The sequence below is a fragment of the Macadamia integrifolia genome, chromosome 9, assembly GCF_013358625.1.
Source record: "Macadamia integrifolia cultivar HAES 741 chromosome 9, SCU_Mint_v3, whole genome shotgun sequence".
In the NCBI taxonomy this organism is placed as follows: domain Eukaryota; kingdom Viridiplantae; phylum Streptophyta; class Magnoliopsida; order Proteales; family Proteaceae; genus Macadamia; species Macadamia integrifolia.
The window spans coordinates 13,902,530-13,928,420 of NC_056565.1; the positions used below are offsets into that span (position 1 = coordinate 13,902,530).

General features: G+C 37.0%; 2 protein-coding genes across 5 annotated transcripts; one reads left to right on the forward strand and one right to left on the reverse strand.

Annotated features, from left to right (window-relative positions):
• The first annotated feature begins 6,741 nt into the window (after positions 1-6,741).
• Positions 6,742-7,740, forward strand: LOC122088410. The gene is made up of 2 exons (XM_042657678.1): positions 6,742-6,900; positions 7,453-7,740. The coding sequence occupies exons 1-2, from the start codon at positions 6,798-6,800 to the stop codon at positions 7,644-7,646; spliced, it is 297 nt and encodes a 98-aa protein (XP_042513612.1). The 5' UTR covers positions 6,742-6,797; the 3' UTR covers positions 7,647-7,740.
• A 1,656-nt stretch (positions 7,741-9,396) lies between these two features.
• On the reverse strand, positions 9,397-24,822 carry LOC122090030 (phosphoinositide phosphatase SAC8-like). Of its 4 annotated transcripts, none has more exons than XM_042659860.1 (20): positions 24,548-24,821; positions 23,662-23,736; positions 21,906-22,033; positions 21,732-21,823; positions 21,526-21,583; positions 21,169-21,225; positions 21,044-21,077; positions 20,626-20,706; positions 20,451-20,527; positions 15,005-15,091; positions 14,844-14,921; positions 14,275-14,339; positions 12,186-12,284; positions 11,974-12,073; positions 10,988-11,096; positions 10,822-10,894; positions 10,516-10,609; positions 10,341-10,427; positions 9,771-9,837; positions 9,397-9,688 (listed from the first exon to the last, which is right to left on the reverse strand). In XM_042659860.1, the coding sequence occupies exons 1-20, from the start codon at positions 24,696-24,698 to the stop codon at positions 9,561-9,563; spliced, it is 1,740 nt and encodes a 579-aa protein (XP_042515794.1). In that variant the 5' UTR covers positions 24,699-24,821; the 3' UTR covers positions 9,397-9,560. The 4 variants fall into 4 exon arrangements, 3 of the variants coding, with proteins under 3 accessions (XP_042515794.1, XP_042515793.1, XP_042515795.1); XM_042659859.1 differs by having other exon boundaries at positions 20,421-20,527; positions 24,548-24,820; XM_042659861.1 differs by lacking the exons at positions 14,844-14,921; positions 15,005-15,091 and having other exon boundaries at positions 20,421-20,527.
• Between the last annotated feature and the right edge of the window lie 1,069 nt (positions 24,823-25,891).

Here is a 25,891-nt window from a genome sequence, read left to right on the forward strand (position 1 = left end):
CAGCCATCTTCATAGCCATAAATCTGATACTTGCAGTCTAGCTCCTTTCTTGTTGCTTGTGCTCATAGGGTGCTTGTTAAAATTTCTCATGATTCTAGGGTGGTGTTTTCCTTTCTCTTTCTAATAAGTTCTCTTATGGTGAACTTCTGTTAACCCCAAGGGGGTAGTTGAGTTGGCAAGGGGCTTTCGCCTCAGGAAGCATGTGGTTCTGAGTTCGACTCCTCTTACTTCCTTGAGGCCACTTGCATGGGGTTGTTTAGTGTTCTTCATTGCTTTCGGTGAAAGTTGGGACTATTGTCCTCAAAATTGTTCACCATCGTTTGAGGTAATAACCAGAAGATTCAAACTTCAGACCTCTCGATGAGTTTGGGCTTTATGCACCACAACTTCACCAACTGTCTAGGCAGTTGTTCACTTGGTTCTTCATTCAATCACAAAAGCAAACATTAGACATAACCATATTTATGTGTAGCAATTATCTACATCCCTAATAAGATACGGAAATCTAAAATGCATTACTTTTTAGTTGTACTTTGGGAGTCAAAGATTGTATTTTTTCAAGTGTGACATCATTCATTAGCAAATTCTTAAGACTAAGACAAGTATGCTTTATCTGCTAATGGCAATTATTTTTCTACACTAAAAAAGACTTGTATAGTTAGGCAAGTTTATCAATATTAACATGTAGATTACATATGAGTTTGAGCAGATCCCTCTACATTGATAACAACTCATATTAAGGATAAGAAGGGGAGGTGGGGGGAGAAAAGTCAGTTAATTGAGTTGGTGGTATCTTAGCTTATATATTTTATCTCAATGGCTGACATAATGTGATTAGATGTGGGTTTTAACTTTTATCTGTCTGAGGTTTTGATGTTCTTTGCAAGGGAGAATCTCATTGTCATGAGCAAAGGACCATTATCTTGTTCTTAAGGGGGAAAAATTGAAATATTGAGCTGATTATTTAAAAAAAAAAAATTTATTTTGCTAACGACAGGCATCTAGGCCTCGGTTTAACTAGTCTCGTGGGTCCACATTGACCCCACAATTGTATGAATCAGGTCATACTAGAGTTGAATGAGAATTATTCAACTTTCACTGAAAGTAGTGAAGAGTACTAAACACCCCTGTTTGAGTGGCCCCAACAAGATAAGAGGAGTCAAACTCTAAACCACACGCTCCCTGAGACAAAGTCCCTTGCCAACTCGATTACCCTCTTGGAGTTATTGAGCTGATTAATATTGTATTGTGGGTTTAAGAAACGTACGATTAAGGTATTTCCACAAAAAGTTTTTCCTAGATTAAATCCAATGTCCACATCCCCAACCTTTGTGACTCCTTTGTTGGATGATGGTCCAAATCAAAAGGATTATCAATGACCCCATAGAAAGTTCTGAAACTAGTGGATTTGAGTTTGCATAGTCAACGCTCTATTGAGCAACAATAACACAGGTCAAGCACATTCATGAGGGATGCTTTTCTGTTGCAGTCAAGAGACTCAAGACTGTAGAAGAAGAGAGGTCTCTACAGGTCAACCAGGGTTCATTGGACAATAGTCACTTTAGGCCGTGTTTGGTAACACTAGCAGAAACTGAAAACACTCATGCAAGCAGAAGTGTTGCCAAACACAACTTAATTCCTTATTCTGAGTTTTTTTTTTTATTTATTTATTATTTTTTATGAGATAAAAAGCATTTATAAAAACATATTAGACAGGGGTTAATACATTACCAAAGTCTGTGATTACTATTTTCCTACTCAGCTTCTAGAGCTATATGTTTGAGTACTAATAGGAAGCTGTTATCCTGTTTAATACATAACATAGGCATATTCACATACAGTCTAGTAGTTAGAAGAAGAGGGATTGATGTACCAAGGCCATTTTGTGGCATCATTACTTCTCCAAAATCGGTCCAGGAGTTTGATATCAGTCCAAATTTTTTTTACCTCCCATCCATCTCCAATAAACTTTGCCCATCCGTGGAGAAGAGCTCGAGCTGCTGTCTCCGTTCCATTTTCTGTCAACATATAGTTAGCTTGAAGTAAGTGACATACTCTATGTTTAATAAAGGCTACAGCCCAACCTGCATTTTGTTTTTTGGGTTGACAAACCCCTGTACAACAAAGAACACCCTTTTTATGTGAATGGGATAGGGTCTTGTGGGGTGTTGGATAGTCTAAACTCTGGAATGCTGTCACTAGTGTCCTCACTAGTATAACCGAGTAAATGAAGGAAGGGGATCCAGAAATCTACCTGTTTGAGGATAAGTGAGGGATTGGGTTTTTGATGGTGAAAAGTAACTCAATTCCGATGTTGCCATATAGTAACACAGTACAATAAACAAATTAAAGAAGTGAGTTAAAGAAGCCCTAGACACCTTATGAAAATAATTCATGATCACAGCCTGAAAACACAAATTATTCAAATATTCAGTTCTTAGACCAAGGGGGCTAGCCGCCCAAATCCTTCTTGTAAAATCACAGTGAAGAAAAAGATGATCTGTAGTCTCACTTAAGTTGTGGCACAAACCATAGATGGGATTCATATTCACCCATCTAATCAATTTGTCTTTTGTAAGGATGCCATTGTGGGCAAGTTTCTAAAAGAAAGCTTTAAACCTTGAATGTATTTTTAGTTTACAGAAAAAGCGCCACCATTTTGAGCAAGATAATAAGCAAGAGCACCTGTTTGAGCATCCACCACTGTTAGTAAACAAACCTGTTTTAATGAATATCGTCGCTTTGTTGTAGATATGGTGCCATCCTTAGACAGGTGACACCGCACCTCCATCTATCGCGGCAATTAAGAATGGGAATATTGTAAATAGAATTGCTGATATGTGGTGGGAGGAGGGAATTCGAAAGGCTGAGAGTGGTTAAAGGTTAGCAAATGAACCGATTCCGAAGTCGATCCCAATTAGTTATGAGAAAGTGGTGACATATGAAACCAATAAGAAAAAAAAAGGTGGGGTTGTTATAGAAACCCATCCATTATGAATTGGATTCATTTGAATTTGATGGCATTGGATTAAAAACCAGTCCCATCCAAGTTTAAATCAATTAGATTGGATGATAAATCCTTGGTAAGGGGTGGTGTACTTGCGTCAAAAATATGATTGGCCCTTTCCAATTTTAGTAGAATATTTTTCAGTTTTGAAAGGCAGCTTCGAAGTAAAAAATATTTATTTTTTAAAGTGTTAATTCAAAAGTCCACTAGATCTAATTACGAGAGATAAATTTCATTGATTTTTTTTTTATTGATTTAAAAAAAATTAGTAAAAAAACATAAGATCTAAGTGATTAATGAAATATTCTAAGATGCATCGGTTTTGGTAATCCAAATTAATTAGAATTGGGAAGTCAGACAAAGATTGCAATGGTTACCTTTCGCATCCGGGTTGGAGCGATGATCAACTGCTCTGATACCATTAATATGAATTTAGAAGAATTCAACCCTATAATAAACTGGTTTACAAGGTGAGGGAACCCAAGACCATATCAATCCACATCAGTCAATATTTTTATGAAACCGATGTAAGATCAATCCCTCCATGACTGATCCTCCTTTGACCAAGATTGAAGGAAAATTCATCCCATATAAGTATTCTAATTCTTCTATAAAAATCAACAAAAAGAAAAATTGAATAAAAATTATTTAGTTATGCTCATGGGAGCAGAATGTGGATTCAAATTGAGATTTGATTCATGGGGAGAGCTGCAGCAAGTTTGGTGGCTATTAGTGGGGGATGTGCACACTTGAGGTTGCAGTACTGTTGAGATGTCCCCTTCAATGGAGTTTTGACTCTCGCACAGTAACATCTCTGAGATAAACTGAATCTTTGGCTGATGTGAGAGTGATGAGTCTCCAAATTACAAAACTTTGGATCCTCCTCCCTTGAACCATTCTCTCACATTTTAAAAAGCTCAACAGTGACAAGTGTACGTAATATGTCTTTCCCTTCTTCTTCCTCTCCATCATTGTTAGTTTACATCTTCCACCGTACGGCCAATCTCCTACTATGTGTCAATTCCAACAAGCTCTCCTTTCATATTTTTTCTGACACTTGTCATCAAGAATTGAAGGCTTGGAATTAGGGTTCATCCACATACAAATTGGTTGATATGCTTGATCTTATCTTGAATCCTAAATCTTTCCCTGTCATGTCCTCTTGACTTAAGGCTTAGGTTCTTTACGAGAAGAAAAAGAGAAAAAAGACTCAGGCTTAGGTTCTTTTTCTAGAATATGAGAATTTACAAAAAAAAAAAAAACATATGGAAATTGCAAACATACAATTAAATAATGCACACAAAGATTTATATGGTATAATGAAATTGTCTACATCTATGGTACTATCAATGGAGAATAGGGTTACAATTGTTCGTCTTTGTACCTCACTCAAATTAATTATAGAGAAAAAACTTCACTACAAATATATAATAAAATACTATCGAGACCTTCGACGACCTGTAACCTCTTAATGACTCTTCGAAATCAACCCACTTAGGTTAACGATGGAATACAAGACATTATACCCAACAAATGTTCGGTTACTAAGAAAAACTGAATTAAAAAAAAAAAAAAAAAAAAAAAAAAAAGGAAAGAAAAGTACTCCTGCTGAGTGTGGAACTCATTATAGGATTGTGGAAAATTCCCTTGATCAGTGTTTTGTCTCAATAGTCATCTCCATGATTGGAGAGGAACCATGCTCCGTGCCCATGCTCCCGATGTATATGGGGTGAGTTTTTTTTTTTTCCAAGGAAGGTATCCTTTTGGGGCACGTGTTCCAACGTTAAGTACGAATGTTACGACTTGGTGATCAAACAGTCAAAATAACTTTTCGACATTCTTAGGATAAGATTACATTGTTCTTGCCCCCGAATCTCGCACATACGTAAACCTTGTATACCAAATACGTCCTTTTTATCCTATTTTAGGTTTTTTTTTGGAAGCATGGACAAAGGAGTTCTACCAAAAATCTTTTGGCAATAGGTGATACAATTGTGAAAAGAAAAATGATATTATCAACTCTTTTTTTTTTTGCTAACGACGGGTATCTAGGCTTTTGGCCTGGCTAGTCCTGCGAGCCCATATTGACCCCACAACAACATGGATCGAATCATATCTTGGTTGAATGAGAATCATTCTACTTTCACTGAAAGCAGTGAAGAGCACTAAACACCCTTATGTGAGTGGCCCAAGGTATGCCTAATGGGTGTCGAACTTAGGACGTCCGAATTTATGGCTCGATACATAATATACAACTTCCATTAATGTCTAAAGACATAATTCCTCTTTTGGAGGTTGGGAACTACATATTTATTTATTTATTTTCTTTGGTCAACAGCTGGGAACTACATACACCAAACCAAAATGATTTCCTTTTCCATATGTTTGAACCATAGTTAGATAAAATTAACATGTTATAAACAATTGTTTTTTGCTTTTATTGAACCAAAATATATGGGAATAAATATAAAAAAAATTAAAACTTGTTTTAAATGTGTTTAAAACCCGTCTTATGTTTTTGTATTGTGTTACTTATGTAAGTTAATGGTCTAAAAAAATGAAAAAAACCTAATAAGATATGAGTTGGTTCCATAATATAATTATGTGTATATTATTATTTTTGTTCCATATTTTATTGTTTGCCGTTCTTGAGATTTTTTTATTCTATTTGTGATTTAAACACAACATACTAATTTTTTTTTTTTTACCATTTTAACTAACTGTAGTCGAAAAATGGTATACTCGATGCATGAGACTCTCGCATATGCGAGGTCCTACGGGAGTGGGTGTGAGAACTACATAACCTTACCCTGAGAATGTCCAAAATAGTTTTCAACTGCTTGATCACCAGGTTGCAACATTCGTACTGTAATTTTAACCATGGTCTGAATTTCTAAGAAAGCTAAGTCTATGAAAATTGCATGATGTGCAATTGATATTGATGTTTTTGTTTTTGTGAATGCATGTATCTCTATTCTCTACAGCTTCAGTACTGTATCCTATAGCTATAATTGGGGATTGCATTATGAGATAATGAGAAATGAATTTTGAGTGATGAGTAATTGATGGTGTGAGGAAACTAATGTAAATAGAAAAGAAACAACATAGCAAAGCAAAACAAAGCTAAGCAACTACGGTCAGTACGGTGAACCTAGCTAATCTTCCCCTGATCTCTTCCCCCACTTTGAGTTGTTTTCCTTTTTATAATTTCATTTAGAATTCAATATCTAACTTGAAAATGGATGAAAGCGACCTGATGACCAGCTTCATATGCCGACAACAGCTCATGAGCTTGTATTAAATGTGTTGTAGACTACCACCACCAAATGAACCACAGTTCATAAACACATTCTGATTGGAATCTCTTATGAAGGGTGGTGATCATCAGCCTCTACATGAAGCTGAAAAGTATGGGATCACTGAATAGCCATAGTGGTGGTGGTGGTGCTGTGTAGAGGTCATCAGAGAAATACGTGGAAACTTGTAAACGTCGTCACCATCAGCCTCCATGAATATCTGGTTGGTGAAGCAAATCAAAACCAGAGAGAGAGAGAGAGGTGGTGGGCATCCACGAATATTATGATCTACACAAAAAGGAGGGAAAAGAAAGGTCAACTCTATTTTCTAATCTTGTTATGCCACGTGTTAATTGGCATGGTCTCTCTCTTGCCTATAAAAGGAGAGCTCTAGATTATCGAAGGAACTGATACACAGAAGTAAGAGAAGGAGATCACTTCTCAATTCTCATTTCTGTGTTGTGTGTGTGTGTGTGTGTGAGAGAGAGAGAGAGATGGGTTTGGTGGGGATAAGGGTTAGATGGTGGTGTCTCTTCTTTGCTATGGTGATCATTACTACTACTGCTGCTGCTGCTCGGAACTCCATTTTGCTTTCAGGTACACAAAACACAAGACCCACATAGAAACTATAAACACCTAATTAGCTTTAGCTTCCTCCTTGATACACTTTTCCATTTGCATGCAACTCTTTTACTTTTTCCTTGTCTAAGACCCACATAGAAACCAAACACCTACCATATATCTACACATTGTGGAGATTTTCCACTTTTCCCTTCAGAGTTGAACCAATCAATAATCTTGACTCCTTTCACACACAAAGAAGAAGAAGAAGAAGAAATAACCACTGTTGGGTGCCTCCCTCTATCCCTTATTTGGTAGTATTAAAACTACATAGAATGATTGGAAAATCAGGTTTTGGCTCTAACTCGGGCGACTCACTTGAGTTGAGTCAAAATTTTGATAAACTTAGTCAAGAGTCATGTAACTCGACTGGGGTAAAAAATGACAAGATATGGCCATAAATTGTCCCAATCAAATAAGACTAAATCATTTTTTAAAATATGATCAAACCGGTTCACTATTTCAATACTTGGTTTTTCCTACTCTAGAAACAAACTTAATTCTTATGGTTATTAATTAATGTTGCAGAGAAGGCGGAGGAAACAGTGGTGGTGGGGATGGAGATGGAGGAGGAGGCTCATGAGGTTCATGGGAGGTTTCTGAAGGTGAGGCTAAATGACTACAATGATCCATCAGCAAACCATGGGCACGACCCAAAGAACAGAGGCGGGGGTAGCGGTCACAGGGGGGGCGGCCGTGGCAGCAACGACACTACTCCATGATATGTAATACCTTTTGTTACTGCTCCATTTCATATGTTTTTGCTAATTTAACCTTAATTGGATAAAAACGCATACTCACTTGCGTCTAGAGAGAGAAAATTAATTAAGGTTTCTTCAACTGTCTTCTCAGTTCTCTTAATTGGTCTCCTAATATAACCCTCGTGATAATAATAGTAGTATTATTACATGCATGTATTTAGAGAGAGAGAGAGAGAGAGAGAGAGAGAGAGAGAGATTTTTATTTATTTTTGGTGGGGGCAGAGTGGGGGAGTGGTCGATGTATGAAATTTTAGTTATTTTTAAAACCATTTATACCACCAATTGTATGAAGTAGGGTGTCAATCAGTCAGTGAGTTCGGTTTGGTTTCAGTTAGACTGAATTGGTTTTAAGTACGTATTTAAACCAAAGACAACCCATTAAAGAGGGTCGAATACTTTATAAAATATGTGGAGTATCAGAAATTGTAACTAAAGATGCTATTTCAATACCTGCATCCAAAATTCCCATACCAACCCAATTCGTTATTATAGGTAATTAAAGTTCAAATTTGATCGATTTCAATTTTCTATTAGGTTTTCTTTAATCGGTTTAGTCCGATTTGATCTTCCATATATATATATATATATATATATATACACACACACAAATAATGAAATATTTATTTATTTTTTGTTCAATCAGTTCGTGCTAGAATTTGACACCTCTAATATGGATAAGGTTTTCCCTACATACATGAAGGAGGGAAAATATGATAATAGTCCCCATTTTTTACTAACTATGGTTACATTGAGAAAAACTATTTTTTATTATGATATCTATTAGAAAATCTTCTACATGCATCTTATTCTCACTAAGTGGTTGACATTTGATTTTTATAATCATGCTGAAATAAGCTATTAAAAATTCAAGAATACGAAGAGGTTCACAGAACTATTGAGAGCTGCATGGATATACATGACAGGGTATAGTGTGCCATTATATAGAAGGTTAAATGATTGAACTTGAAACTAAAATTTGATACAATGCTAATCCAAACTATTCCTTAAATACCCAACAGAAAACAAAAGCCTAAAAGGTAACGTGACCTCTAAGCCGAGACACAATTGGAGACTACCTCACCCCTCATGAATGGCAGAAATTCTACTCATGTAGATACTTCTATTAATGTTCCCATTGAGCCACATTGCCTTTGAAGGAACCCTCTCCCTCCCATAGTACTCTGGATTTGCCACATTACTCTTCCTCCTGATAGCATGAGTGACTACTTTGCACAGACGATAATGGAGCAATAGCAAAGCCTTTGTGGGTGTCATCTCTTGGCAAGGATCAGATCCCACTTTTAATTAGTTCCTTTCCCTCTCTTTCATCCTAAACTTTCAATATAACTGCCTAGATTTTTTCCTTCAATAATAGTAACAATAATATTGGGTTGGACTTGCTTCATATTGCTGTTTCTATTGAGTTTGTGTCTTGTACTTGTATTCCATAAGATCCACACGGTTATTAATATCATGATCCAAAGAGGGGGTTGGGGGGAGGTAGTGCTAGTTGCAAATAAAGAGATCTGGCATGGTCATATTCAACACAAGGCCATCCCCCACCCCCTATTTGGATCATGGTTAGTGCTTGTTCTATGAAAGCTACTTGGCATGAAAACCCCTTTGCAATGCTAATGATCTGCTCAAACCGTAAAAGTTGTTGTGGAACACAGTAACACACAACCCAAACCAGGTAGAGTTGCTTGAAACATATGAAACGTCTCTGAGCTTTTTGCCATTTATAACGTGGTGTCCGATATGATTATTAGATAATTTGATATCATATATTTTGTACAAATTTTTAGTAATTATTCCTCAGTTTTAGATGATACATCTCACTTCAGATTTAACAGTTACAGGTAATACCTAATTAGTTCACAAAAGGCCACACAACCTAGGCCTGGAGCAGAACTGCCTTCCATTAGCTTTGACCACAGCCACCACTCCAGCCGTCAAACCAGCCCAAAGTACAGAAGATACTAAATGTTGTGCATTTCGCCCGCCTGAAAATTTACCAAACATGAAAAACTCATTAATCAGTTACTAGCGTGTAATATTTACAAAGATAACAGAGAACTACAATACCTTGATTAAGGGTGAATGATGTCAGTGTAAGTCCACCAACTAATAGAACCGACGCAACTGGGAGATACTGCGGTTTTGGGTTCGCCCAAAAGAAAAATTTGATCAATATTAATGCAGGGAGGTACTGAGAGATCAAAATTTCAAACAAGGGCCATTGATCATGTACTTCCAATCGTTTACGTAACCAGTCAACATTTTCCAAAAATTGCAACCCAATCACTCATCTGGATCAGACTTTCATGACCTCTCAGTTTGGCTATACAGCCAAAAAGTTCAAACCACCAGGAATACGCCAATTTCCTCCATTGTTTTGGATGGCGAAAGGACATGAGCAAATGAAAGGTTGACTACATAATTAAGCCTTTAAGCCATATGGAAATGAATGTGTTTCATCATATGATTATGATATTTCTAGCCTGATAGGTTTTGGGTTATATACTGTATTCTGGATAGATGTTATTGGCCACCAATTCGATAGCAGCTGGTGGTAAGTACTGAGTACATATACTTATGGTGAGAATACATTGTCAAAAAAAATAAATAAATAAAAAAATCCTTGACATTTCATACCGAGAATGATTCAAATCTGTTCAGGTGCAGTGGTGAAGGATTGTTTCCATTGACAGTGTAGTGGCCGCTGATAAGATCCATTGCATCCTGAAAACCGTCGGGCTATGGCTCAGTTAAATACAACTGAAATGTTTTCGTAGATGATAAAATATTACATTATGTTCTGGGGACCTGCCTGTCGGATGCCATCATGAAAATTATTTAAGTAATATCGTGACAGACCAGTCATCCCATCTTTAATAAGCCCAGGCAGAGTCTGCCTGCCAAATCTGCAACATTATGTATTCAAGAACTTAGTGAAAGGGATAATCTGGCAATACCCTTGTTTTGACAGGCAACAGAAAAATTCTTTTGAAACTATAATGAACAGAACAGGTATGAATCAAAATTAATGAAAAAGTAATTCACATCTACTCTACAAGAAAAATGAGTGAAAATTGCTGGAATTATGTTAATAGTTACAAATGGATGATAGGACTACCTCAAGAAGTCACTCTTCATGGCATGTGTACCTGAATACTCAAGGCTTATCTCATCTCCATGTTCAACCCATACTAATACGATTGAAATTTACAATGAGGTGGAAAGTGAAATTAGAAAGGAATCTTTTTCAATAGAATAAAACAGAAGGTTGAAAGGTTCCTTACGTGTCTTGAACTTTTCATAAATTTCATTGAACTTGGATATGCACTCGGTGAAAGAAAGTGCACCTATCTTCCGCAGCTGTGAATTTAATGATTCTCGAGCTAGGTAACTCTGGGAAAGTGTTTGGGTGACATGTGTAAGATGGTCAGACGAAAGTACAGATACAGCATAACTCACCTCATAATACATTTGCAGTCTTAAAGAGTAATATAAGATTCCTGCTAACTAATAACAAAGTGACTAGACATGGCAAGCATGTAGAGGATTTACAAATGATGTTCCATATGCCAACATTAACCAAATGAGAAAATTGTACCATCTCACATATTCTTTCGAACAATCAGAAAGGGAAAGCAATTTGATCAGAAAAGATATAGAATGGATCACACACTTGCTCAGCCTGAATATGGCATAAAAATCCTATGAGAAACCTGCAAGCAATAGCTGGCTCCAAAAAATACACCACTTTTCTCCGATGTAATATGTTATATTGAATTGCAGCAACTGGAAGCCTGAGAATAATGATTAAAACACGTCTTCAACTCATTCCATCTTATTTTTCTCCTATTTTCTGTTATGTTTTTTAATATTATTTTGTACATTCATGAGTATCTGTGCTACATTTCCAGGCCACCAACGACCGCCCTTTACCCGTGACCATTCTGAGTGCCATTTCAAGACATAAGTGAAAGGGTAGGATGATATCCTGTTCATACAAAGTAACTTGTGTGGCCAAGAGCAAGCTAATATTGTAAGATTGTCTAGTTTGGGCAGTTTCAACTCTACCAATGGTTGGACATCCCATATGTTGATACATAATAACATAACACTGTCCTCATGGAGGTTGGGATGGAAGAATTCACATGTAAACAGGAAGGATCAGATCACCCGACATATCCACTTTCATATGATGATGATATCAACAATGATGGGGGAAAGAATCAAAGAATAATAAGTCAATAAAATTGCAGAAGATAATAAAGAATACCTGGGTAACATTGGTTCGATCCAGGCAGTCAATACAATTAACCCTAAAAATTCCTTTCTGCTCAGCTAGTATTTCTCCTTCTGAGTCAATGAAGCAGTATCTGCACAGCTGGAACATTAGTAAATTAAAAGCACCATTATTCTTAACAATTAAACTCACTTACAGAAATTTAACACTGAGGAAATGGTAAAAAATTACTTTTTATTTATTACCCTTGTTTTTTGAAGTCCTCCGAGATTTGATCATAGAGAAGCTGTAGATTATCAAGGTTTGAATTGCCGCAATGGTGATGAAAGTCAAAAGAAATATATCTGCAAATTTAAGAAAAAAGGAAACTAAGCTCTATTAAATAATCCCACCCGGGCGCTTCTAGGGAGAAAACAAAACAAAATAGAATGCAAAATGTTGTTTGGTTTTATCTGTAATAATGCAACTAAAAATAATTTACATCCTTACGCCAAAACTTAGTAGGTAGAACAAAGAATGGAAAACTGATAACTGCCATGAAAATTCCACAGTTTGTATTGGTGTAAAAAAATTGACAACTCCCAGGTCTACAATTTATTAAAATTACTCAATGAAATTGCTAGTTAGTGGAGATGCGAGAGTTGACCAAATCATGCAGCCATGCTCTAAAGTGACTCCAATCATTGACACTTTGGAGTTCAAGATAAAGACAAATCCAAACAAGTTAATGAGGCTGAGAGCTGCCACTTTGTGCAAAAACGCAAAGGGTTAGGACCATCTTCAAACCATGACTCCCAGGATGCAGTAAAAGTGGGAATTGCACCCCATTGTGGCCCTCTGTATCATCTATGGAATGGATTCAACAGTTGGTTTCTGTTGAAATTTTCTATCTTTGGATTGATGTCCTGAACTTAGTAGCTTCAAACGATGATTCTGATTGTGCTGGATGGCATAATGACTCATGAATATTTTTAATCCTCAATTTCTTAATGCACAGAAGATGTGAATTCACAGGACCCTTGCCCTATACACTGAAAGATCAATACAAAACATATCCACAACACTGAAAAGCTACAATGAAATTTAACTACCATAAACATTCTAGGTGTAACCACCTCTTTTTGAACTCATCAGCCAATCCTGGCTTCCATCTGTAATTTTTTTTTTTTTTAAGCCAAAGATTTTCACAGTTTAATAAGGTACGTGTGTTTATCTAAAAAAAAAAAATGAGGTATATCAAAAGAATCTTCATTGGCCCACTGTCCTTATGCATCCAACCAGTAGCGTTGGAGGAATTCCCCTCCCCCCCCCAAAAAAAAAAAATTAACATGATCCTTGGCAGAACTAGTCTAAGTCCAAATGAGAAAGACAATAAACGAACTCAACCCTAGATGAGTCCCTCACAGGACCCAATTATAGGTTCCAATCATCATACCCCTATCATCTCTGAATGCAACAACGATTCCTCAAGGACCAGAGTTAACCAAGTGAACCACCATCAAACTTGCGCTTCGCAAACTTAAAGTGGGTCTCCACTAAGAAATACTCCCACTTACAACTGTACAAGAGGGTAACGAAACACGGAGGGACCTAATTATGATAAATAAGCTAAGCAGAAATCTCTCTAAAAAACACATCAGCACCTAGCCAAGGTGTCCACTGAGATGAAATCTGACAATCACGCTGTCCTGGAACAGTCTAGGCTTCTGTTCCTCCCAAAAAGTTCAAAACAATGGCAACAAGAAAACACCTCCATTTGGTTTGCGAAGAGGAACTTGCCACAAAAAATCAGAGAAACAACTTCAATAGTAAACTGACCAGACAAACAAATAATGGAAATGATGTCAATGCTCAAAGAAAAATAAAAAGAGAAAGAAGCAGATGGTCAACTAATTTCATGTTCTCTTGGACAGGAAACTGACAGAATGAAGAAGACACTAATCCATACATTTCACTGGAGAATATCACAAGTATCAACCCTTTTGTAAGCCCCTTTCAAAGTGGGTGAGTTTCCCACTACTCTTTTCAGTTTAAACTCATCATGATAGAGGTAAGAATCGCTTGGCAAACTCTCATGACCTTTGGGATTGATGAGCACTAGAGACCAATCAACTGGTGATGCTGATAACCCCAACGGATCCAAGGTTTCTTTTGGTTTGTCCTGTTTCCATGATTGTACCTAGAATTCTCTATCAACCTATGGCAGACTTTGTATGAGATTCCTTGTCACCTAAAGCTTGTCAAATTCATTAACATGACTCTCAGCAGTGCACCGCAGCTCAGTTTATCCGTTTGGGTGTTTAGTAGAGAGAGAGAGAGAGAGAGAGAATTCACCTCACATGGGGAAGCTTTTGCACCTCAGCAGCAAACGCCATACTTAATTGACCTTCATCACCATGCTACAGTAGGAAGAAAATAACGAAAGATAAAAGATTAAGATGAAAAGAAAATAATGACGTTAAAATCAATTAAAAAAAATGATGAATAAAGCACATCAAAGCAAAAATTCAATTTAATCTAGCAAGCAATAGTCTGGAAGAGTCGCATCAAATAATACTTGTAGAATAAGCAAAAGCACATATAAAGCTTGGTCCTGACATAAAACCCAACAATGAGGATGTTGCAATCAAAATCATGGTGACATGTTAACAATTTCATGGTGAAACAAAGCTGGACAGAGTTTTAGGGATGTTAGTTACAAGTAAGACAAGTTATAAGATTAGTGAAACTCATTAGAATCACAGAATTGCAGTCCTTCACCCATTAATCCTTCTCTTTAAAAAAAAATAGAAAATATGGAAAGGCTTGACATAAACAATGTATGCACCTAAAAATACAACAAAATGTAAGGCCAGGTTCTTAATTAAGTATGACAAAATTTAATAGGATAGCTAGATCCTTACTTCATCAGTTAGATCCACAACCATGACTTCACCATATCGTTGTGTAAGATCATGAAAATGACGCTCCACAACCTTGGGCTAAAAGCAAAATATCAAAAGCATAAATATAATTGGATGATCATTATGAAAACACATGGACAAACAGCTAGTAATTTACATACTGTGTCTTCATGATTAATTATTTTAAGTTGTGGCTTATAGCTCAGATCCACAATTTGCTCCCAAAGAAGTGGAATTGAACCTCGAATCTGGCAAAAGATATTCAAGCATTCATTATGCATGGAATAAAACTAAATCTATATGCATGTAAGCAAAGCAGAATTTCAATCTGGATATACAATGTAAACAAGCTGAATATGCAGCTGTTCTAATACCATTGAGCTACAAGACCACAATCCATGGACAATACATAAATCCAGAAGTAATAATTCAGAGTCGGATGAATTAAACAAATTAATGCATTTCTCTCATCCAGAAATGAAGCAGCACATGCACCAAAGTGTTCCACCAGAAAAAAATAAAAACCAAATGTACATAAAAGAACCATACAAACAAAATTTCATAGCCATCTATGAGATCAATGGTATTAATGACAAGGGAAAATATATAATACTGGAATTACTTCATCTATTTAACCAAAATCCACAATTTGATTTTCCAGCTCTCCAAAGTGCATGAAAAAGTGGATGAGATTCAATAATCTGCCTCCCTCTCTCCAAACATTCTAAAAGCTTGGAAACCACTTATTACCACTGTTGAGACTGACACTAATCCCGATAAGGGATTAGCACTAATCCTTGAGCCCGATAGGGGCATTTTGGTCCTATCGGGTTCATCTTTGTGGTTTTAGGGTTGCCTCCTTATGTGAGGGGCTGTATTGTAATTGGGGATATTCTTTTTATGCTATATATATCATAATGATCTGCGACCAGACCTATTCTGGACTGATCGCAGGCTGCTCTCACTTTGGGACTGCTATCGATCTCTTCTTTCTTCTCTTCTTCTTCTTCTTCTTCTCTTCTCTTCTTTTTCTCTTTTCTGATTTCTGGTTTTGGCTACAAGGTTTTAATATTGCAACATAGTATCAGAGTAGGTCTAAATCAAATCGATTGGCTAAACAAAAACCATCGCTGCTGATTTCGACCTAGCGGTGATCTCCTTTGGTGTGTAGCCACCTTTTTGCTGGATCTACTACCTGGTTCTGACCTAGTTCTCATGATATAAATACAACTAGGTCTCTTCACTATTACTACTTGCTTCGGATGTGTACTGGTTGAGGTCGAGACTTCTCCCTCCCTGTTTTTATGGCTGCTGCCCCTGTTTCTGCAGTGTGTACTGCTGCTGCCCCTGTTTGTTGGCTTATTTGTTGTTGATATTGAAGTTGCTGCTGTCCGCTGTTTTGCCTCCCTATGCTGCTAGTGTTTTGAAGTTGACTTTTGCTCATTCTCAGGCAGAATCGACCCCAAAGCGTCATTCCATACAAATAAATAAATAAAATCGGTTCTGTGCTGTGTTAGTATTGCGCTGGCTGCTGGTTTTCAGATCTGAAGATTTTCATGGCTGAGACCAAAGACATGACTACTCCTACTACTACTACCCTACTACTCACAAGAACTTTGTCAGTGCCGACGTGACCTTCTTTGAAGGTACGTCATTCTACCCTCCTCCTATACGCTCATCTAGTGTAGAGTGGTCTTCTCCATCTCCTCCACCCATACCCTCACTTATACCCTTCCTTGATGCTCCTAGTGCTAATGACTCCCCTCCTCTACAGGTTTATCAGCACAGGAAGAAGCTTGGACAACCAAGTGGCGAGGTAATTACTCCAGATGCTTCCCTCCTTCCACTGCCACCTTCCTCTGGTGAAGCTCCTCTTCCTCCTCCGTCTGATGACTTACCAATTGCACACAGAAAAGGTACACGTTCTTGCACTCAAAAATCTATGGTTGCGTACCCTATTGATAACTTTGTGTCTTTATCTCATCTTCCCTCTCCCATCCATGGTCTTGCCCTATCTCTTTCCACTAACCCTATTCCCCGTATCCATAATGAGGCCCTACGTATCCCTGGATGAAAGGCTGCCATGGATGTAGAAATGGATGCTCTCTTGAGTCGTGGTACCTAGAGTCTGGTAGATTCACCTCCTGGTAAGGATTTGGTGAAGTGTCGCTGGGTGTACACTGTTAAGTATAATTCTGATGGCTCTGTTGAGCGGTTTAAGACTTGAAGGCCCGTCTGGTTGCTAAGGGGTATACTCAGACCTATGGTGTTGATTACTTTGAGACCTCCTTGGTTGCCAGCCTGAATTCTGTTCGTCTTCTTATTTCTCTTGCTGTCAACTTTAATTGGACTTTATTTCAGTTGGACATCAAGAATGCCTTCTTGTATGGTGATTTACAGGAAGAGGTATATATGGAGCAACCTCCTGGGTATATTGCTCAGGGGGAGAGTACAGGTCATGTGTGTCGCTTACACAAGGCTATCTATGGGCTTAAATAGTCTCCTCGGGTATGGTTTGACAAGTTCAGTGCTACCATAGTTACTTGTGATTTTTCTCAGTGTTATTCTGATCATTCTGTGTTTGTTCATCGTAGAGGTGATAAGATGGTTGTTTTGGTAGTATATGTTGATGACATTATTCTGACTGGTAATGATAAGGCAGGAATTTATGAAGTAAAAAATTATCTCCAGCACCATTTTTAGACAAAGGATCTAGGCCAACTTCATTATTTCCTTGGGATTGAGGTAATCCACCGCAAGAAAGGGATTAGTCTGTCTTAAATGAAGTATGTGGTGGATCTTCTATCTGATACTGGGATGCTTGCATCCAGACCTGTTGATATTCCTATGGACCCTCACCGAAAGTTTGGTGTGGATGATGGTGAACCCCTCCAGGATGTGCATCAGTACAAGAGCTTGATTGGCAAGTTGATTTACCTCACTGTGACTCGTCCTGACATTTCCTATCCTGTTGGAATTCTTAATCAGTTCATGCAGTCTCCTCAGAAAGCACATTGGGATGTTGTTCGTGTTCTTTGCTATCTAAAAGGTGCCTCAAGAAAAGGGTTGATTTATCGTCCTAATCGGCATATGGAACTAGTGGGGTATTCTGATGCTGATTGGCCTGGCTCTGCTAGTGATCGGAGATCTGCTACTGGATACTGTATATTTGTTGGAGGTAATCTTATTACGTGGCGTAGCAAGAAGCAGAGTACTATTGTTCGGTCCAATGCAGAAGCAGAGTACAGAGCTATGGCTCATACCACTGCTGAGTTGATGTGACTGCGGTCGTTACTCTTGGAGCTGGGATTTCCAATGACCAAGCCAATGAAAATGTATTGTGACAACCAAGCTCCGGTTTACATTGCTAGTAATCCAGTCTTCCATGAGAGGACCAAACACATAGAAATGGACTGCCATTTTGTCCGTGATGCTATTCTGAAGAAGCTGATTGAGACTCCGTTTGTTCCTTCATCGAATCAGTTAGCTGACATGTTCACTAAGTCTTTGTTTGCCCCTAGTTTTCGCAATGGTTGTACTAAACTGAGCATGGGTGATGTGTATGCTCCAGCTTAAGGGGGAGTGTTGAGACTGACGCTAATCCTTGAGCCCGATAGGGGCATTTTGGTCCTATCGAGTTCATCTTTGTGGTTTTAGGGTTGCCTCTTTATGTGAAGGGCTGTATTGTAATTGGGGATATTCTTTTTATGCTATATATATATATCATAATGACCTGCGATCAGACCTATTCTGGACTGATCGCAGGCTGCTCTCACTTTGGGACTGCTATCGATCTCTTCTTCTTCTTCTCTTCTCTTCTTTTTCTCTTTTCTAGTTTCTGGTTTTGGCTACAAGGTTTTAACATTGCAACATTACCACCAACTAATCCAAATGCCTCACCAGTGAACTATGATATGATTGGCAAGGGTATTTCAATCATCAGCTGGGGATATAGCAGGAAGAATTATGTCAGTCTCCACCATACTTGCAAACCAGTAATGTGAAAAGTGTGAGAACCTGAAAACCAATACCGGCAATAGATATGATTGGCAAGGGTATTTCAATCATCAACTGGGTTTATAGCAGGAAGAATTATGTCAGTCTCCACCATGCTTGCAAACCAGTAATGTGAAAAGTGTGAGAACCTGAAAACCATTACCGGCAATAGAGAGAAGAAGAAGAAGAAGAGAGGAGAGAAAGTGATGAAGAAAACAAAGGGAACCCCTAGAGCCATGATAAAATAAGAAGGGAAACCCCTAGAGCCACGGTAGGATTCTCAAAATCCCCATCATGGTCTAGTCCCTCAACTTAAAATAACTAGCAATAACTTAACAAATTAAAGCAAGATACTAACTCAACATTAACAATGACTAAAAGATATTAACAATGACAATGAGACTCCCCCTCATGGTACTGATCAACAATAAATTTTTAGTTGCCCAACAAATGTTGGTTCCCATAGGATGCTAGGATCCACTTTTATTTACATTTAACCATCTTATAAAGATGATCATTCAACTAAGAAAATAAATCCAAATTGGAAGAAGCCAAAGAAAACAATAGCTTGAACCCCATAAAACTCCAAGTTCAAAAACACAACAGCCTCACATAACTCTAAACAGAAAATACTAAAAAAGTGTTAATAAATAGAGACCCTATTTACAACTAGAATTATGCAAAATATCTGTTGAAATATTTTGTAATAGAAAATCCAAACATACATAGGGGTAGGAATCAGTATTGTTTTTCAGACCTGCTAAGAATCCAGAACCAAATTTGATAAAAAATAAAATAAAAATGAAATAAATAACAATAAAGAATACAGTGGAAATTGTGATATTAATTCATTCACCTTTTCATGGTAGCAAAGAAAAAAAAAACAGGCGTAACACATGCAAATTAGACAGATTTCTGAAGTTTCAGAAAGAAGCAAGAAAAGTATAAGGCTGATTAAAGACATAATTGGCAAGAATGCAAAAAATAGAATAAGAATGGGGCAGGGTTGTAGAGATTTCAATTTGCATTTAACAATCCATCTATCCATCCACAAATGGATCTTAAATTCATGAATAGATTACCAGATAGATGTTACTTGTCATTATTAAAGCCGAGACATAAATATACGGCAATCTTATATTGCAACCAAAAGTAGGCTCTACTGAATGGTCTGCTGTTTGTCTTTGACTTCATGTTTAAGATATACTGATTAAAGTTACATGCACCACTTCCCTAAGCATTGACAGTGCAGTGCAATATGCACAATCCTATCATAGATATAGTCAATCAGATGTACATTTCAGAGCTATTATAAAGAAAATAGTGGTAGAAGTTCCACTGCAAAGATTTTTAATTTAAGGTGCTAATGTTGGATGAGGTAATGACTTGTGTCTAATATGACAATAACCCTCTTTATTTATCAAAAATGGAGAGAAATTTCTATAGTATTACAAAGACCATTAAACCCCTTAAGGACATGGACCTATTGGGAATCTGACACTTTCCCTAAAACCCATTATTACAACAGCTAATGTTAAAACATGAAAGTATGCAGAGGAAATCAGAAAATGAAAAAAATACCAGCAAAAAGGAGGATTTGAAACCTTCCACCTCTAGCAATTGCTCAGTCTCAATAAAATTAGCAGCATCTCCTTCAAGGTTGGCTCCTCTTCTCCACATTCTTGTTCCTAAGTTTAACCATGTCATGAGATCAAAACAACTCAAATTAGCTTCCAAAGAATGAGCATATACAAAAACATGCATCAATTTTCCTAGAGCATCATACCTAAACGCCGAGTACACCTTCTTGAGATCAAAGTAATACTTGCTGGAGCATCTTTAAGAGTGAACTGTACAGTCTGAAAGCCTAAGGTCTGCTGGTTAAGTGACAAAAATCCAACTAGTTGATGAAAACTCTACCAGCTTTTTGAATGTAATCCAATCTCTGAATCAAATTTTAACTTCAGTTCCCGATATTGGTTATAGCTGAAACCAGCTATTTTATCTGATCTCGATTGAAAACATGTAACACATATATGACTATAGTCAATTCTAGTTGATATCAGTAAATATTTCAACTTTTATCAGTGCCAAAGATCAAATATTTCAGGATTTCAAAATTTGTGGACATTTCTACCATTTTCTAAAAAACAAAATAATATGTGCAGATGCACCCACACACAGAAACATACGGCTTAGGATATTCCCTTGTACCAATGGAATGATGAATGGATCAAGCTGCAGCAAGCAAAATCATGGCATATTAGTAATGGAGAAGGTTTATCATATGTCGGACTCAAATAATATAAACCGAAAAACAAAATCTAACCTTACACTCAATAAGCTCTTCCAACAAATTTCTGTTCCAAACAAAGCGAGGGTCAGCCTGGAAGGTAAATATATATTTAAAATCTAAAAAATATGTAATGTACTCCAATCACAGAAAATGAATTATACAATAGAAAAACATCTGACTCAAAATTAAGCATCCAAAAATTAAAAATGACACCAGACTACAAATTAAACATAAATATGCAGCAATTCAGAAATCAGAAAGATTTTTAGTTAAGAAATACGAGAACATCATAACCCAACTTACCAGCTTAGCCAAAAGGCTTCACAGTGGCATGTGAAACCCAAAAAAATAAAGTTAAAGAAATTCAAGAACAATCATCACCCAACTCACTCGCTTCCAAAGTGGTTTTCTTGCACTCTCCTCGGTTAATTTGAATGTTCTTTGTAAGCTGGTGGACATGAACAGAAGATCTTGATGACATTAGCTTCGACATGAAAATCTGTTAGCACTCAGATAATAATCACAGTAAAGCACAATATATTAGGCTATAAAACATGATTTACTGCAAAACCTTCTGCACAGGTACGGGCACTTACTTCAATGTTAGATCAACTCCATACGAATAATACAAGCCTGGAGTTGATTCCACAGTTCGCAAAAGAGTCATGAAGTAAGACTTATCCTTTTTCTGCTCAAAATGATGTCAACGCTGATAAGTTTTGACAAAAAAAAATCAGGTCACATAAGTTTTTGGTTTGAATAAACCTTACTTCTTGAGAAGTTGAAAGCTTCAAAGTCTCATTACAGGACAGAAACTTCATTGATGTAACTAGGAAAACGGGGAAACCAAGATAAGTGCCAGCTTCCCTTCTCGAAGTAATTATAAGTGCAAATGTTCCTGTAACAAAAGCACTAGGATTAATCTCATACATTTTCATTTCTACGAGTGATTTGAATGCCCATGAATCAGAAGTTTTCCATAACATTCTGCCACCAGATTATCTCAAGCTGTGAAAGTATCTGGAAGCATAACCCGACATATATCTGGAAGCATAACCCGACATAAACTCACTGATAAAGTTCAAAACCCACCTTTTTTGTGGTAGAGACACCTACAACACTTACTTCCTTGCTATGTTTGTAAATCCAGTATGTCGACACTAGAGATCCATGATAAAAACTCATCCAGGCAATATTTTTCACCAAGAGGTGCATTCATTGCAACTACAGAAAACCTCTTTTCTTATATCAACAAAATATAAAACTAATCAAACAATTCTTAATCGCGAATTGAAGCCAAAAGGACATCCTTATTTTCCATATTGTTATTAGTCTATTAATTTTCAAATTTGGGATTATAATTATGAAATCATCAACAAACACCCACAGGACCTGTGTGATAAATCAAATTAAAATGGAATCGCAATATTTGGCCATGAAAAAACTCCACTAAGCCTCTTCCCAACTAAATGGGTTGGCCATACGGACCTTGTTTTTCTATTCAACTCTACTCAAAGCCATACTTGTTTTCAACCCTCCATGATGCAGGTCTTTTTACCACTTTTCACTTCATTTTAGGCCTTCCCTTTGCTCACTAAGCTCCACCAAATCATATCACTCTTCTTTCCTAGTCCATTCAGGGACCCTTATTGCATATGACCATGTCACCTCAAACGGCTTTCTCTCAATTTATCATGCATTGGAGAGGCTTGGAGCTTCTCCTAAATTACCTCTAATGTGTTCATTCCTTATTTTTTTTTTGTCTATTTTTACCACTCATCCATCTCAACATCCTCATCTCAGCTACATTAATTTTATTTATATGTTTTCCTGATGAACTAAAATTCAGCCCCATACATCACTACTTCTCTAATAGTTGTGCAGAATTTTCTGTTAGTTTGAGTGGAATGCGTCAATTACACAACAGTCAGAAGCACCTCTCCGCTTCATCCACCTTGCTCTAATATTAATTAAAAGAATCTACAATTGAGGTACCAATTCCCAGCCCAATTTGTCTAGCAGACGAGAAATAATTCACTTTAACCCTCGCGCCCTGTATCCAAGCTAATTAAGCAGGTCTCAGTTTCACTTTTGTCCCTTCTAATGGCCAAGCTCGAGTTTGTTATGTAGTCCATACAACTAGCTCAGCCAGTTGAAACACAAGAAACTTGTATTTTTCAACACGGCCCATCTAGTCTGCTCAAAACTAGCCCAATTGAGACAGAGAGTGGTAGTTTGCGTTTATTGGCCCATTTACAAAACAGTGGGCACAAGTTGGCAAATTACCTGTATCACCAAACTAGTCCAATCATCACCCCCACTTTACACTGAACTACTTCAAGGTGTCATTCCATAATAAGGAACACATTACTTTTTCATAATACTAGCATTAAAAAGCTCAACTGAATTCCATACTAGAAGAAAAGATACTGCCAATTTTTTCCTAATCCAATACACATTACTTCTCTTACAATGGAAAACAGGGAAAATTTTTTCCTAATCCAATTCATGCCCACAAAAATGTACCTTCAAGTAATTGTATCGTTCCGACCACACCATAAATTTTAGAAACTTTAGAAGGACCTCCAAAACATGAATCACCTGCATCAATTAATCGGAAACCAATCAGTGCTTCTCATGACAAAGACTCTGAAACTCTGTAGGCTTAAGTTATTTAGATTTCTAATGTGCTAAAATATGGAAAAAGATAGAACTCAAGACCAGTGTCCAGAATATTTACATGGTGCAGTGAGATGGTTCATGAAGTCTGTTGACTAGCTGTTCATGTTCAAATTTGAATAGCAAGTTAACAAAGTTCTACAAACTCAACAAAACTTAAAAGCCAAAACTGCTTATAGTTTTGTACAAGCTTGGACATGCTCTCGTGATTTTATTCCTCGTCTACTATCTTTTTATTGCTTCTTTTAGTCATGCAATGGAAAACTACAGGCTCCTACAAAACCCCAAAAGATGGGTCACCTAGATCTCTTCGTCAGGTGAAATCTCCTATTTCAGTCACATGAGTGGATGATGCGATAGAAAGCATATGTTAAATCAGAACTGAGGGATATTTGAAAATCAAAAGGTACTTAGCAAAATCCGAACTATAATGAAATATTTGGGTGAACTCGAGAGACCTGATTCTGATGAAATACGATTCTCTGAATGATTATTATTGGAATTCATCATAGAAGAGACCAATTATATCACGAATAGACACAAAACATGAACAGAATATAAATCAGTTGAACTTAAAGAGACATTCATGCCTCTGAGTTTCGACAATCAAGCGAATTTGAAAAGTTTTAGTTTTGAGAACGTATTCATTATAGCAAAGATTGACTGTAGCATGCAATAAATGAACCCCCCCAAAAAAAAAATATGAGAGAAAATTATCAGACGAAGCTCTAACCAATTTGGGTATCAATACTGCCATCAGAACGACCAATGGAGAAAGCTTGATCGGGAGAATCCAGAGATCTAATCAAGAACTTGTCAGGAAACTCCAGCAACTCCATCTGTTCGCATAGCTTGAATGCCCCTGAGGGCACTCGATTTTCCATTTCTATCTTCCACGTCGTTGAATCACAGAAAGTAAATCACACTAAGCAGAGAACCTGGCGAAACCTTCTGAACTCGAGCTCTGCAACAATTGCACTCGAACAACTACAAGGGTTTTCAATTCTAACGGTAATTTTATCTATATGACGTTAATAACCCTAGGTCGCTTAAACAGTTTCTGACTTGGTTGTTAGTTGTTAGAACAACAGCCTAAGCAATATGGTTTGTTATTAGTGTTTCGGATGAAGAGATTGGATCCTCTGCACGGGCGTTGACATGCATTTAAAGGATTCATGGTTTTAAGTATCTCCGATACCGATACGATACCCTTCGATACGTATCTTAAATTTAACCGACTGATACGATACACACTGATACGATACATATTAAAATATTTTTGTATTGATATATATCCTACAATACATACCGATATGCATCAATACACATCGATACGATACGATACGATAAGCCTCGATACGACTCTATGAAAAATATAAAATTGAGGTAAAATGTACGTTTCAGTATGTATTGGTACGTATCAGAGAGTATCGATATGTATCGATCGGTACGTATCGATATATATCGGCACGTATCGGTATATATCGACACGTATCGATGAGTATCGATACGTATCGGTGAGTATCGATATGTACCGATACAGTGCGCTACGGTCATATAATGGCCAATATGGGTAATTTTTCAGAAAAACAAGATTTTTTGAAGGGTTTTTGTTCCAAAGTTGCTGTCAGCCATATTTCTTTCTAACTAAAGTGGAAATCAAGATTGGGAACAAGGATTTTACATTTATGGGACAACTACAAACCTTGAATTCTTAGTACGATACCCTCAATTTAGTGTTTATGCATAATACATTTTATCAATAGCTTTTTTTAACAAATTCTTTATGCAAAAGTGTTTAAAAAAATGTTTCCTATCCATTTATGTGTGTATCTTTAGCATATCTTAGTGTATCTCCGATACGATACGATACTCTTCGATACGTATCTTAATTTTGGCCGACCGATACGATGACCGATACCGATACTTTAATCCTTGCGTGGGGTATATATGGAAGCAAAAGGGACAGGTATTGGATACATTTCTGACACTTAGAGGTGTCATTCGGTTGATTTGAACTGATTTTAGTTTGGTTTGATCAATTTCCATGTGAAATATGAAATATGAAGCGATTAGG